The 16,433-nt window shown below is 37.0% G+C and overlaps 1 protein-coding gene across 2 annotated transcripts in view; it reads right to left on the bottom strand.

The window, feature by feature from the left end:
- Ube3d (ubiquitin protein ligase E3D) overlaps positions 1 to 13,509 on the bottom strand; it is a 145,161-nt gene extending 131,652 nt beyond the window's left edge. For both annotated transcript variants that reach the window (XM_027928234.2, XM_071613240.1), the window contains exons 1-3: positions 13,351 to 13,509; positions 3,172 to 3,368; positions 11 to 101 (exon numbers count right to left, since the gene is read on the bottom strand). In XM_027928234.2, the coding sequence (XP_027784035.2) occupies positions 11 to 101; positions 3,172 to 3,368; positions 13,351 to 13,427 (365 nt within the window). In that variant the 5' untranslated portion in view covers positions 13,428 to 13,509. The remainder of the gene's footprint in view (positions 1 to 10; positions 102 to 3,171; positions 3,369 to 13,350) is intronic.
- Positions 13,510 to 16,433: the final 2,924 nt, after the last annotated feature.

Here is a 16,433-nt window from a genome sequence, read left to right as displayed (position 1 = left end):
CATTCCTTACCTGTCCCTTATTATGACTTCACCGCAGGACTGGCAATAAAATGTGCAACATTCTTGGGCTTGTAAGCTTTGATTAAATATTGAAATCAGTTCTAAAGAAAATCAATGAAATAGCGAGTCTTAGAGATTTGGAACAAATATATTAGCATACTTAAAGGGTTTACTAGTCACAATAAATTACCATCAATACACACTGTTTATGATCTACGCAGACATACACATTTAATTAGTATTATCAGATGACTCAACTAGAAGCAAACACTGCGAAGTGTTTTCAAAAACAACAGATTTGCCAAGAGTTTCAGAGCTAGGCATTTACCCATATAACACACGGATGAGTTACTGCTCTCATTCTATGAATACCTGCACCAGGGGTAAGTAAAGATGGCCTGCTTCCTTCACCTCTAGCCAACTACCAGATCTTCCTTATGCTCAGTTTTCCTCTGCTGTCCTTAGGTAGTTTGTCATCAGTGTGACTGCTAGCACACAGAGCTCCTAAAATGTATGTTTAATCTGGGTTTAACAAGGTTTATATCCATGCTGGCACATTACCAGGATATACAAACAAAATGTATGTCTTGAAACTTGTCTTTCTGGGGCAGGTCCCTGGAAACATTATAGTTTCAAAGAAGAGTCCAATCTTCCAAGACCAAAATTCAATTTCTGATGAAAGCTGTGAGAAAATGTTGAAAGTAATAGGGAAAATGTGTATTTTTCACAATATGAGAAACAGCAGCACAAGGCAGCATGCTCCCTTAGTTTCTGTTATTCCATTTGTAGAAAATAAAATTTTTTTCATTAAAAAAAACTAAGATATTTGCCTATAAAAACATGATTGAAGAAATGAGGTCATAGCCATTAGAAGCAAGAAAGTTGAATTTGGTTTGGGTTACTTTGTATATATTTTAAAGACCAAAAAAAAAAAAAAAAAAACAAAAAACTGATGCTAGAAAATTTAAACCTTGGCAATTAAGAACTCTAGTTTAATTTGTAAGGGTACACAAATTCCTATAGCACTAAGGTGAAAAAAAAAGGAGACCTAGGTAAGACATACAAAATGTTCTTTATAGACCAATAAACAAATTTTCAAGGAAACACTACCCTCTGCTGGCCACTGGGTCAGGTTTAAAAGCCAGAACTTTTAAATACAGAGGGATCCTGGGAGAGCAATGCTTCTGGGGCTGAATCCAACACCAGCGGTGTTGAAAATTCCAGGTAGCCAGTTCCATTGCTGGGTCACAAATCTACCTATATTATGCTCACAATAGTTTATCAGCATGATGTCTATCGTGGTTGTCCTGAATAGGGTGTTCTTATGAAAAGCGCATTTTTAACAATCCCTGAAACAACCAAATGCTAAAAATTTCAAGTCACTTCCTACAGTAAATCTGATTCAAGTTCATATCATCAAGTATATACCTGATATTTATTTATTCATTCATCAAATATTTATTTCCTACCTATGATCTGGAAAGCACTAAAGCAATTAAGTGCCCAGGAATCTACTTTACCCTTTCATGCACCATGTAACAGGTCTTTGAAATTTTCCTTTTCAGATACCTGAGTAAAATGTTTTATAAGCGTAAAGAAATAGGAAACCAATGAACACAAACAATATGCAAACCAACATATGGCAGTCAATTTATTTCATCCTATAATTAATTTCAGTTTTGCAATTTGTATGTTCACAGTTTAAAATATGGGTGGGCAATAACTCAATTCTATTTCCCTGCAGGTCTCTATTCCTCCATCCCTAAAACCACAATCCTAGATAACACTGAGGCTTTCTTGCCTGTCTTTCCCCAGCTCACAGACTCCACACAAAATTCCTGCTATGGTTATTGTTGCTAATGGAGAAGGTGATGACATCAAAGATATAGACTCCCACAGCCTCTTCCTGGAAACCAGTACTACCTTGACCTGGTGTTAAGTACACTCAGGGAGTCTGTTAGTGTAGTTTTCCACCTCATTTTCCTTTCCATGATTATTTCAACTGTCATTCTCAGTGTTTATCCTAAGCCACTTCAGCTCCATGATATCTTTCTTCACTGCCCCTTGTTCTTAAAACCAACTCTTACCATCAAATTTATTATTTGCTAAGCCAGAACTTTAGCAAAAGTTACTCTTAGGCAAAAAAGGAGTGAAACTTACTCTACTGTTTCCCCTTTTCACATCATTTTAATCCTCCAAAGCATACTACTTAGACTTTAAGAAATGTAATAAACCAATTATTTTTTCAATAAATAATGAGAACTTACATAAAGAAAACTTTTTTACGTCCTTACTGAATCAAAGTGTAATTTGAATTTTGTATAGAGTTACAAAATACTGTGTTTGTAAGTCACAGTGACAATCAAAATCAAATTATGCATCACATTCAACTTTAGGAACTTTTCATGTGCTGTTCAATTTGGAACAGTCTCTATATGGATGGGATAATTTTCATCATTCAGTTCTCTGGTCAAACATCACCTACTCAAAGTGGCCTTCCCTGACTTCCTACCCTCTGCTAACCCTAAGTCATCCCCTATTCCATTATTTGCTTTACTTTACCTATAATGTTTTTCTCACTATGCAATAAATTATTTGTTCAGTATCTATTCTCTCCCATTAGCATTTAAATTCCATGAGAGTAGAGACCTTCCCTAGCTTGTTCATTACCACGTCCTCAGCACTTAGAGCAACCCATTGCACAGAGTATGAGGTAAGCTGTATGTTGAATGAATTTCCATACAATGCTTTAAGATCAACCAGGTTTTGCACAATTACCATCTGATTTCATTTTCACATTTTCATATCCCACTGTGAGCCAGGAAATTTTAGTTAAAGGAGAAAAAAAAAAAAAAACAAGGATTCTAGGGGAAAACTCTGTACCTTCCATTTGATTTTGCTGTGAACCTAAAAGTGCTCTAAAAAACAAAATCTATTTTTAGAAAGTAAAACACTAAAAAGAAATAAATAAAGCCCAGAAAGTTTAAGTGACATGTTCAACTGCACATAGCTAGTAAATAGCAGTGCTATTTACACCCCAGATCTTCTCTCTCCTAGCCCTTCCAGGCACTGATAAGGAGTCTTCACCTGGGAAAAGTTCAACTTAAATAATAAATATCTTTGATTACTAGCAAAAATGTAAATGAAGAATGGAAGTGGTAACTGACTCACTTGTGCTGAATTCTGTGTGTGCCTGCAGCCGAAGGTGCAGTCCATCTCCAGCGACATACTGCAGTCCACGGCAAGAAGAAGGTACAAGCCTGACCTCTGCTGGGAGCCGAACCTCTGTGCAGCCTGTGGGGGTTTTCATCTGGAGCAAGGATGGCATTATGGAAACATCCATGGGCATACCTCCTTCTTTTGGCTCCCTGATAATTAAAAATAAAACCCAAACAAATTATTTTCCTTTGATGAAAACCATACAATAAAAGAAACAAAAATGGATAAACATCTCTCTGTTCCTTTTCACTAGAGACCCTAAAATCATTGCCTCAGAAAAAAAGCAGCAAACAGATCCTAAAGGAAACCAAGCTACACTAGAGTCTGCGCAGGTCAGAGAGTACCCTTCAGTATCATGGCAAGCTCAAAGTCTCAAAACACATTTCTTATCCTTGTGAAGACCTGCCTTAAAAATCACATTGTACCTTAACTGATATACAGAGTTTTGATAAGGAGAGCAGGATTAAGTGAAACAATAGATACAAAACAAAAACTTTCTGTCCAATTTTAAGAACACTAAGAATGAATGGAAAAAAAAGTGACATGTGAATCCCAGGTATGAGAGGACTAATTTAATTTATGATAAACACTAATTACTATACTCAGTATCGGCAACAAAAAGTAAAATGCAGTCCCTGTCCAACAGGAATGAAAAACATAGAAGGGGAGAGGACATATACAGAAGTAATTGTAAATAACAAAGAAAGCGCTGATGGCATATATGGAAATGACCTCCTCCCATAAAGCTGAAATGTGCTCCGCATTGTAACAGAGGTGCAGAGAACCATGGTTATTTTTTAATTTATTTATTTTTTTGGTCCTGAGGATTGAACACATAGCCTGGCTCATGCTAAGCACCTCCTCTGCCACTGAACTACATCCTCAACCTCCCATGGCTTCTTCTTAAATGCAGAAGGCAAGCTATCCACCTAATGTCTCATTCCATCTGTTTGAGAGTTACCTAAGAACAGAGGGCAGAACATGTGTTCAGGGGTGAATCTTGGTTAGGCTTCTTCATTTGTCTTACAAAGTCTTTTTTTTTTTTTTTTTTAAAGAAAGAGTGAGAGAGGGAGAGAGAGAGAGAATTTTTTTAATATTTATTTTTTAGTATTTGGCAGACACAACATCTTTGTCTGTACGTGGTGCTGAGGATCGAACCCGGGTCGCACGCATGCCAGGCAAGCGCGCTACCGCCTGAGCCACATCCCCAGCCCCTTACAAAGTCTTAAGGTTACTTAATGGCTAGTACCTTTTCAATGTATATGGATCTTGCACTTCTTTGGGAAAACAGAATACCAAGAATCTGAGGTTTGTTTTGTTTTTTTACAAGTAAGACAGTCTCAAACTCTTGAGTTAAAAGTTCAATTTAAAAAAAAAATTATACTTAAGAAATAATGATTCTCAAAGGCAGGGATCAGAAAACTTTCTATAAACAGTCAAACAGTAACTATCTTAGGCTTTGTGGGTCATATATGGTCTCTATTACATATTCTGTATTTTTTTTCAAACAATCCTTAAAACAATCCAAAGCCTATCCTTAGCTCATAGCTTTTACCTAATCAGGATATAGGTTAGATATAACCCAAAGACTACAGTTGCTAGCCACTACTCTAAAGATACACTGTGTCAATTTTGCTACCTCAGTGATTTCCAAACTGGATGAAGTTGTTGACATTTACAGGTCCCTCCAGGGAGACCACTGGGTGCATAAGTTGGCTAATCACCACTCCATCTCTGGCTTGCCACTTTTCTTCCCCTTTAAAAATTCAATTACATGAAACTGAGCAAGGTAGGTATCAATGCAAGGATAAGGGAAGCACAGTAGTCTGGCATGGATGTGAGAAGCCAAGCATGGGGAAAAGAGAATACACCAGGAGAAATATTAGGTGTGGAAGTTGAACCCTAAGACAGATAAGGAAGATATCTAGGCTGGAGATGGAAGGGGAGCACAGCATGGGGTTTCAGAGCCTACTTGGATCAGGCTGTTATAAAGAAATACAGTCCTGCCTCACTATCCATGGGGATTGATTCCAGAACCACCAACAAATACAAAAATCCTCTGATGCTTAATTCCCTTATATAAAATGATGTAGTATCTGCATATGACCGGCACACATCTTCCTATATATTTTAAATCATCTCTAGAATAAAGTATCTAATACAAAGCAAATACTATGTAAATAGTTGTTTTACTGTATTGTATAGGTAACAATAATGGAAAAAGTCTTTACATGTCAGTACAGATGCAATTGCTTTATGAATTATTTTTGATCTGAGGGTGCTGAACTCAGATCTGGCAGGATGACTGTACCATGGACTGAGTGAGCTAGATAACTCTGATATCTCTTCCTCTTCCTATAAAGACATTAATCTTATCACAGAGCTCCACCTTCATGACCTCATTGGAAACCTGATTACTTCACAAACCCCACCCCCAACACCATCACTTTGAGTAATTAGTGCTTTAACATATGAATTTTGGAATTTTGGGAGGACAGAGCATTCAGTCTAAAAGAGGGCCCAAGAGGTATTTACAATGAATAGGGAAAGGGAAAACAGCAAAGCATGCCAGGAGAAGACTAGTTACACAGGGAGACTGGCCAGGGAAATAAATACCATGAGACAATAAGGGCAAGTATTCTTAATGTGGGAAATTAGAGATACAAAGAGAAAAAGGAATAAAACTAGAACAGATCCTATAGTTGTGGAATAGAGTTGGAAATATCTGTGTGAAGCCATGTTTTTTGATGTATGCAGAATAATATAAACATAAATTTATGTATGTATATCCAGAAATAAACATTACATATAAGCCGCACACACGCGCCCACACACACACACACACACACACACATACACACACTGGGGGAAATGACACCCCAATAGTAATAAGCATACTTAGAACTCAGATCTTGGTCTGTAAAGGTAATTTTCCACTTTAAAAAGAAAAAAAAAAGAAAGAAAGAGCATTTCTTTGAAAAATGACTACAGTCCTGGAGCAGGAAAAGAATGAGATGAGGCTAAAACTATTCGCAGTACAACAAAGTAAGAAAGAAATCAAAGAATGATAGAGAGGGACATGTCAAAAAGACATAGAAACCATCCTGAAGGGACTCCCTTATAGCCACAACTGCTGTAATTTAAGCAAAGAAGCAACCCACTGAAGAAAACAGGCATATTTATTCTTATTGATGTAAATAAATGAGTAAAATTAAAATCTGATGAGGAACAGAGTATTAACATAGTCTTGTATCTATCCAATTAATACTTTTTTATTATAAAAGGAAAAAAGTAACCTCAGGGGGAGAAACCTGGCACACACCACCTTGCTTAGGTGCTCCAAGTTGGCATAACCAATAATAGAACAAATCAGAATCATGTGTCATCTGATTTTGATGATAAGAACACAGAAATCACTCTGAAATACAACACCTGCCAAAGATGCATAACCAGAATCTAACCTTGAGAAAATAGACAAACTCAAATGGAGAGATATTCTATAAAACAAGTGTGCGATAATTATCAAAAGTGTCAAGATATGAAAGTCAAGGATAATGAGTAACTCTTTCAGATTGAAACAGACTGAATCATGCCAAGAAAATGCAATATATATTCTGACCTGGATTCCTTTGCTATTAGAGACATTACATGGAAAACTGGCAAAACATAAATGGGGACCTGAGTATAAAATGGTAGTAACATACTTCCCAGCTGAGCATAGGGGCACATCTAATCCCAGTGACCCAGGCTAAGGCAGGAGGATTCAAGTTCAAGATCGGTCTCAGCACCTTAGCAAGACCTGTCTCAATTTAAAAAAAGGACTGGGGATGTAGTTCAGGTTTAAAATGTCCCTGGGTTCAATCCTCAATGCCAATAAATAAATAAAACCATATTTCCCAATTTTGCAGGTTGCAGAGTGTTTCTTTAAGAAAATACTATAATCAGAGATTCTAATTTTTGTGACACTGTCCACACAATTCCTTTATATTTGAGGCATTCTTATTGTTCTCTTAGATACTTTCAGTTGTCACACCTTGCTTAAAACTATCTAATAACTTCACTAAGAGTACAAGTCCTTTCAGTGTTCGGTAAGACACAGTGATAAGATAGACTCAGCTCCTACAAGCCCTGGAGTCCAGGTAGATAAAATTCCTGGAATTCTGCAAATCAGATGACCTTACTTTGGTAGGTCAATCCTGGTGAAAGCATTTACACCACAGGAATCAACAAATGCTGCAAATCAAGATCTTTGTTTACTTTTTTGTTTTGTTTTCATGGAAAGTAGGTTGTTAAACGTTTGCCTGCCCATTAAAGTAAGACCCTTCTTTAGATGCCTTCCCACTCCACCCACATCTCTCTGAACTGGGCACCTTTCAACAGTCTCCCACCAGGTATCTCATAGTTCCATGCCTCAGCCCTTTCAGTTCATTACTCAAATGTTACTTTCTCATTTGAAATAAAAGATGTAAATTTTTTTCTCCTTATCTCTTTTTCTACTGTACTTTTTCCAAGTATTTTCCCTACTCAATATTAGTCTATATTTTATTTAATTTGTAATTTTCTGCCCACCTCTCTCAACAGCCATTATTAAACTGTAAACTTGATGAAAACCAATATTGTTGTTTTTGCTGTTGCTACTGTTTATAGCTATATCCCTAGGACTTTGCATTTGAGTTTGGGCACCAGAGTAGGAACTCAATAAATATCTATAGATTAAAAATGAATGGGAGCTGGAGTTGTGGCTCAGCAGTAGAGGCACAGGGTTGGATCCTCAGCACTACATAAAAATAAATAAATGCCCAACTTCAACTAGAAAAAAAAATGGTCAAAGTTTATCCCAAGAATGCCAAAATAGTTTAACCTGGATTTTATTAATGTAATTACACAGATGTAAAGATTAAAAGGTGGAATTATTATCTCAATATATACAAAAAAATTGTTAGAGAAAAAATACAATATCTGGTCTTGATCAAACCCCTAGTAAGCAATGAATAGAAAAATATGCAATCTACCAATAGGATCTACCAAAAATCTATTTCACCATACTTAATGATGAAATGGTAGAGGCATTTGTTCTTTTAAGATTAGGAATAAGGTCTGGTAGAACTCAGTGGTGAATCCCTCTGGTCCTGGGCTTTTCTTGGTTGGTAAGTTTTTGATGGTGTCTTCTATTTCCTTGCTGGAAATTGATCTGTTTAAAATGTGTATGTTCTCTTGACTCAGTTTTGGTTGATCATATGCCTCCAGAAACTTGCCGGTGTCTTTGAGATTTTCTATTTTACTGGCGAATAGATTTTCAAAATAGTTTCTAATTGTCTTCTGTATTTCAACAGTGTCTGTCATGGTATTTCCTTTTTTATCACAAATTTTAGTAACTTGAGTTTTCTCCCTCCTTCTTTTCATCAGGGTGGCTAAGTGTTTGTCAATTTTATTTATTTTTTCAAAGAACCAGCTTTTTGTTTTGTCAATTTTTTTTTTTGGGGGGGGTGGGGTTGGTTTGTTCTTCTTTTTCCAGAGTTTTGAGACGTAATGTCAGGTCATTTATTTGTTGACTTTTTCCTTTTTCAATGAATGAGCTTAAAGCAATAAACTTTTGTCTTAGCACTGCCTTCATAGTGTCTCAGAGATTTTGATAAGTTGTATGGGAGTTCTTATTTACCTCTAAGAAATCCATATGCAGCAAAATGAAAATAAACCCCTATCTCTCACCATGCACAAAACTCAAAGTGGATCAAGGACCTAGGAATTAGACCAGAGACCCTGTGTCTAATAGAGGAAAAAGTAGGCCCAAATCTTCATCACGTCAGCGTAGGCCCCAACTTCCTTAACAAGACTCCTAAAGCGCAAGAAATAAAATCAAGAATTAATAAATGGGATGGACTCAAACTAAAAAGCTTCTTCTCAGCAAAAGAAGCAATCAATAAGGTAAAGAGAGAGCCTACATTTCGGGAGCAAATCTTTGCCACTTGCACATCAGATAGAGAACTAATCTCCAGGATAAAGAACTCAAAAAACTTAACACCAAAAAAAAAAAAAAACACCCAATCAATAAATGGGCTAAGGAGCTGAACAGATACTTCTCAAAAGAAGATATACATTCAATCCACAAATATATGAAAAAATGTTCAACACCTCTAGTAATTAGAGAAATGCAAATCAAAACTACTCTAAGATTTGATCTCACTCCAGTCAGAATGGCAGTTATCAAGAATACAAGCAACAATAAGTGTTGGCGAGGATGTGGGGGAAAAGGTTCACTCATACATTACTGGTGGGATTACAAATTGGTGCAGCCAATATGGAAAGCAGTATGGAGATTCCTTAGAAAACTTGTAACAAAACCACCATTTGATGCAGCTATCCCACTCCTTGATCTGTACCCAAAGGACTTAAAATCAACATACTATAGTAAAGCAGCCACATTAATGTAAATAGCAGCTCAATTCACAATAGCTAAACTGTGGAAGCAATCTAGATGCCATTCAATAGATGAATGGATAAGGAAACTGTAGTGTATATACACAATGGAATATTACTCAGCATTAAAAGAGAATAAAATTATGGCATTTTCAGGTAAATGGATAGAATTGGAGAATATTTCGGTAAGCGAAGTAAGCCAATCCCAAAAAACCAAAGGCCAAATGTTCTGTCTTATAAGAGGATACTGATCCATAATGGGGAGACATGGGAAAAATGGAGGATCTTTGATAGGACAAAGGGGAGGGGGCAGGAAAGATGGAATGTGATGGACATCATCACTCTAGGTACATGTATGACTGTACACATGGTGCGACGCTACATCGTGTACAACCAGAGAAGTGAAAAATTGTGCTGTAGTTGTGTACAAATGAATCAAAATGCATTCTGCTGTCATATATACCTAATTTAAAAAATTATTTAATTTTTAAAAAGATTAAGAATAAGAATATACTCAATCATATCAATATTTACATTAGCAATAAATGTTCAGGGAATTCTAATTAAAATGCAGAGATTGTCAAAATGGATTTGAAAAAAACACCCAACTGTTTTGAAAAACAGTTGAAAAAAATTAAAAAAAAAAAAAAAAAAAAAAAAAATATATATATATATATATATATATATATATATATATATATATATATATAAAGACAGGTTAAAAGTAAAAAGGTAGTCAGGCATGGTGGCACACACCTATAATCCCATCAGCTCAGGAGCTGAGACAGAAGGATTACAAGTTTGATGCCAGCCTCAGCAACTCTAAGAAACTTAGTGAGGCCCTATCTCAAAATAAAAAATAAAAAGGGCTGAGGATGTGGCTCAGTGGTTAAGCACTCTTGGGTTTAATCCTTGGTACAAAAGAAAAAAAAAAAAGGAAAAGGGTATGAAAAGACATACTCTGCAAATAGTATAGTAAATTAATTTCTGATAAAGATACTAAATTATTTCAATGAGAGAAATAATGGTCTTCTTAACTAATGGTGATGTAACACCATTCCATTCTACAGAAGATATATTCATTTAGAAGAAAATAAACACTAACCCCTATCCAACTCACGGCAAATAAAAAAAAAAAATGAATTCATCATCCATAGATCAAAACACAAAAGGTTAAACTATAAAACTTCTAAAAAGTAGGCCAGACATAGCGGTGCACAAGTCTATAGTCTCAGCTACTTGGGAAGCTAAGGCAAGAGGATCACTTGGGCCTGGAATTCAAGGGCAGCCTTGGCAACACAGCATGACCACATCTCTAATAATAGCAATTAAAAAAAAAAAAAAAAAAACTTAAGAAAAAACTCTCTACAAACTTAAGGTAGGCAAACTTTTTTTATTACAAAATACTAGTGAAGCCAGACACAGTGGTGTACACATATAATCCCAGCAACTCAAGAGGCTGAAGCAGGAGGATCACACCTTCAAAGGGCAGCCTCAACAACTTAATGAGATCCTATCCCAAAATAAAAAAGGACTGTAGCTCAGAGGAAAAACACCCCTGGGTTCAATGCTCAGTACCAAAAAACCAAAAATGTTATATAAAAAAGTGATAAACTAGACTTCATTAAAATTAATTTTTCTGTTTATCAAAAGATACCAAGTTAGCCTTGAGCCATTCCCTGAAGTTGGGCACACTCAGCTCTAATTTACTTAAATGTTACTTTCACTTTCACTTTCAATAAATTTACCTTTTGTTTAAAAAAAGAAAAAGAAAAAATACCACATGTTGAGCATGCCTAATTCAAACATTCAAAATCAACTAAAATGGAAAAGTTTCAGATATTAGACAATTCCAAACTGAGAATTTCAGATCAGAGACGCTCAAAAAGTAAAGTACATGCAATTATGCAAGAAAACTAGAGGATATTTATAAAAGAAAATATTTGAATTGCCAAAAAGCATATGAAAAGGAGCTCAATGTTATTAGTCATCTGATAAATGCAGATTAAAACCATGAGATGCTACTTTATACCCACTAGAATGGTTCAAACCAAAAAGACTGATGATACTAAATGCAGGCAAGAATGTGAAGAAAATTGAAGCTCCCCTCTGGTGAGTGTGTAAACTGGTATAATCACTTTGGAGAACTGTTCAGAAGTCTCTCACAAAGAAGTGCACACATGTATCATATGACTCAGCAATTTCACTATAAGGTATTGACTCACGGAAAATGAAAATATATGGGGCTGGGGATGTGGCTCATGCGCGGGCCGCTGGGTTCGATCCTCAGCACCACAAAAAAATAAAATAAAGATGTTGTGTCCACCGAAAACTAAAAAATAAATATTAAAAAAATTCTCTCTCTCTCTCTCTCTCTCTCTCTTAAAAAAAAAAAAGAGAAAATATATGTCCATCAAAAGTCGAAAACAATGTTATGGCAACTGTACACATAATGAGCACATGTTGGAAACAAGCAAAACTTCCAGCAATAGAATGTATAAATGATTTGTGGACCATTCATTTGATGGAAAACTACTCAGCAAGAATAAAGATCTTTCTTGCAGTGCTAGGGACTGAACTCAGGCCTCCAGCATGCTAACCAAGTACTCTACTGAGCTACACTCCAGCCAGAACTCATGATTTTTGAAAGAAAGAAGGGGAAAAATCCAGAGAGTACTAATACCCCCATTTTAAAACTGAAGAAAGTATATGATATGTCAAGAGCTTTGTAATGTTTTGAACAACCAATAAAAAAAATAAATGAATAAATAAATAAATAAATAAAAATTGAAGAAAGTCAGATTAATTTAACCTATTTTCAAGGAAGCTAGGATTTGAAGTCAATTCTCATTCCAAATCCAAAATCTCCACACCAGATCTTGGCAGATTTAAAGAAAAGATGAAAAGTTGAGCAACTATCTAGCTGTGGCACTGTGTAATAAAAAATTTCAGGATCTTAACTTCTCACTTATTCTATTTGAAAGAGCTGTCAAAAGGAAGTAGGCGACAGGACCACAAACCATTAAAATTGCTGACAATAAGAGAACTTTTTTCCCAAGAAATTCTTGTCAATACAGTGAATAATAAAAGTTTGCAGACTTCTCATTGGAACTTGGAATACGAATAAAAGACAATGAGCTCCAATAAGAAGTCTGCAATCCCTTTTAGGCATTCACTGAACATGGGTTTATTGATTGTGTCCATCAGTTCCTCTGTATTGAGCAGTTTGGGGAGAGAAAACAAACAACCCCAAATCCCCAAATCGAGGTTATTTACAAAACAGGAAGCCCAACATTGGAATTGATCTTTACATGGATGATCCTGAATAAAGATAGTCAGGCATTTTTTATGGTTTTATTGGAAACGCCTGATACTGCCAACGGTGTTTTACGTCACTCTTCCTCAAACTTCAACATGCATTTGAATCCAGGGAATATTGTTAGAAGTCTAAGTTTTGCTTCAGCAGATCTGGTGTGGCGCTGAAACCCTGAACTTCTAAAACGCTCCCAAAAGATGCGCTGGCTGTCAGTCGCGGGGAGGGAGTGGTACTTCACTCTGAGTAATCATGACGCGCGAACAGCTAGAAACAGGAAACTCAAAATCCGTGGTTCTGAGGGAGGCGGAGAATGCCGCTGGACCCGGCGGCAGGAGCGCGAGCTGGGCTCTGCCTAGCCGGGTCTTACCCCAGGATCAGCGCTCCCAGCCCGGCCTTACCCCACGATCAGCAGCGCGCTCTGCAGCCGTCTCCGCACCTCCACGAACACACGCGTCTCCACCGCACTGGCTTCCATCGCCAGCGCCCGGTCTGCCCTGGATTGAGCTGGGGGTTCTCACGAACCCGGGCCACCAGGGGCAGGAGCGGTTGCACGTGCAGCTGAAATAGAGGAGGCGACAACAGTGGCAGCTCCAGCACCAGATCGCACGGCTGGCGCCCTCTGTCAGCCCACAGCGCCGCCTGCCGGGCGGAGAGTGCGCCACCTTAAGGTCGCGGGCCCCACCCCCGCAGCACATTCTCAAACCCGCTGGGAAAACTGATGGCCAGAGCCAGGTTACACTTCCTAAAAGCGCCACCTGGTTAGCCTCCCTGTAAAATGATTATAAAAATCGAGGGTCGTGGGGCACACTCTAGCTAGTTTGGGTAAAAATGAGATAATGGATGGAAGCGATCAGGTGGGCACTGTCCCCAGGAGGGGACAATCAGAAATAGGGTCTTTTGTTAGCCTCTGAGACAACAAAAATGTGAAAGATCAACTTGGCATTTCTTCTCAGTTTAAACAGGATAGCTTCAAGATTGAAATAGTTTCAAAATATAAGGAAGTTTTCTGCTACCTATATAAAAGAGTGTGATTCAAGTCTAGTATTTTAAATTAAAGGATCAATCATTCATATAACCTGGAATAATTCCAGATAACACGTTTCTACTATTTTACAAAAGTAAAGACTAACTCAGAGAAATCAGAATTTCATTACAAGATAATTTTTGAAAGTTTGCTAAAGGATCTACTATAATATACATACTTATAATGCAGAAATGTAAAAATATAAGATCACAGTAGAATTACAAAAGGACTTCTTTAAAAACAAAGAACACTTATTTTAAAAGAAAAAAATGATGGTTTGTATAAAAAATTCTGTTTATTGATGCTTCATTTTATCATTTCAAAGTCATAATTACTACACACCAAACTTGAAGCATATCAATTTAAAAAAAAAAATCCTTAAAATCTATAAAGATACTGGATTAAGATAATTTTTCAAAAATCAGTTTTTGGAGTTTTAAACTTTATGGTATTTGCTGCACAAATTCTTGTTCCATCAGAATAATTTGAAATCATGCATGGAACTTGGTAAAAATAAATTAACTTAGTAAAATTTAGTAAAAAAAATAAACTTTCTATTCGTTTTCAACTATTTCATCTATTTAATGGATGATGATCACTTGATATACTATTCCATCATTAACCCCCAAGGCTGTCATAAATACTGACATATCAAAATAGATAACATTCTTAGAACAGCATATTTTTTAGAACAGCATGTTCTTAACAATTAATGTTTTATTAGATTAAAAGAGTGTTACATTCAACAAATGGTGCTGGGAAAATTGGATATCCATATGCAATAAAATGAAATTAAACCCCTATCTCTCACCATTCACAAAACTCAACTCAAAGTGGATCAAGACTAGGAATTAAACCAGAGACTCTGGGCCTGATAGAAGAAGACTAGGCCCAAATGTCCATCATGTGAGATTAGGCCCTGACTTCCTTAATAAAACTCCTATAGCACAGGAATTAATATCAAGAATCAATAAATGGGATGGATTCAAACTAAAAAGCTTCTTCCCAGCCAAAGAAACAATCAGTGAGGTGAATAGACTACAATTTGGGAACAAATTTGTTTTTAAATATTTTGTTTTAGTTATAGTTGGATACAATACTGTTACCGCTGTTGACCGGTGACGAGTCCTTGCTTCCCCAATGTTGAAGAATAACACCAAAGAAGCACGCCGAGGCAAGGTCAGAGTAGAAATTAGAAGTTTATTAAAGGACAGCAGAAAAGACTTCTCCCGGAGGAAGAAGGGGACCCAAGAGGTGGAATCCGTGGAAGGGATGTTGTCTCCCCTTTTTATAGTTCTTTCAGTGATGGAATGTAGGTGGGAAGGACAGAGGGGTGGGACACAGGTGGGCCAAAGAAGTAATCTGGTCAGGAAGGACTTGAGTCAGCACCTTTTTGCTGGGGGCTGTACATTAACATTTCTTTGAGGTGGACTTTGGCCTAGGGCCTTTTCGGGACTTCATTAACATTCCATGAGTTGTCCTGTGTTTTCCCTGAGTCATTCTCCGCATGACCTCCATTTTAGATTTCACTCGGTATTAGACCCGATTTACCTAACTACACTGACTACCTAACTTTAAATCTGGCTTCAATACCTTTATTTTATTTTTATGTGGTGTTGAGGATCAAACCCAGGGCCTCACCCATGCTAGGGGAGCGCTCTACCACTGAGCCATAACTCCAGCGCCAGGAACAAATTTTTAACATATGCACATGAGATAGAGCACCAATCTCTAGATATATAAAGAACACAAAAATTTTAACACCAAAACCACAAATAACCCAATCAATAAATGGGCCAAGGAACTGAACACTTTTCAAAAGAAGATATACATTCAATCAACAAATATATGAAAAAATGTTCAACATCTCTAGCAAGTTAGAGAAATGCAAATCAAAATTACTCTAAGATTTCATCTCACTCCAGTCAGAATGGCAGCTATTAATAATACAAACAACAATAAGTGTTGGCGAGGATGTGGGGGAAAAGGCACACTCATACATTATTGGTGGGAATGCAAATTGGTGCAGCCAATATGGAAAACAGTATGGAGATCCCTTGGAAAACTGGGAATGAAACTGAAGCCAGATTTAAAGTTACGTAGTCAGTGTAGTTAGGTAAATCGGGTCTAATATCGAGTAAGATCCAAAATGGAGGCCCTGTTTAGAATGAATTCTGGGAAAAGTTGAACAACTCTTGGAATGTTAATGAAGTCCGGGAAAAGTCCAAGGTCCAGAGCCCATCCCAAAGAAGTGTTAATAAACAGCCCCCAGCAAACTTGAAGATGCTGACTCAGAAGTCCTTCCTGACCAGATTACTTCTTTGGCTCACCTGGGCCCCACCCTCGGGCCTTCCCACCTACATTCAGTCACTGAAAGAACTATAAAAAGGGGAAACTTCCACGGATTCCATCTCTTGGGTCCCCTTCTTCCTCCGGGAGAAGTCTTTTCTGCTGTCC

This window comes from Marmota flaviventris, chromosome 6, assembly GCF_047511675.1.
Source record: "Marmota flaviventris isolate mMarFla1 chromosome 6, mMarFla1.hap1, whole genome shotgun sequence".
Lineage (NCBI taxonomy): Eukaryota > Metazoa > Chordata > Mammalia > Rodentia > Sciuridae > Marmota > Marmota flaviventris.
Note: the sequence above shows the minus strand (reverse complement) of the source record. Positions and strands in the feature narration are given on the sequence as shown.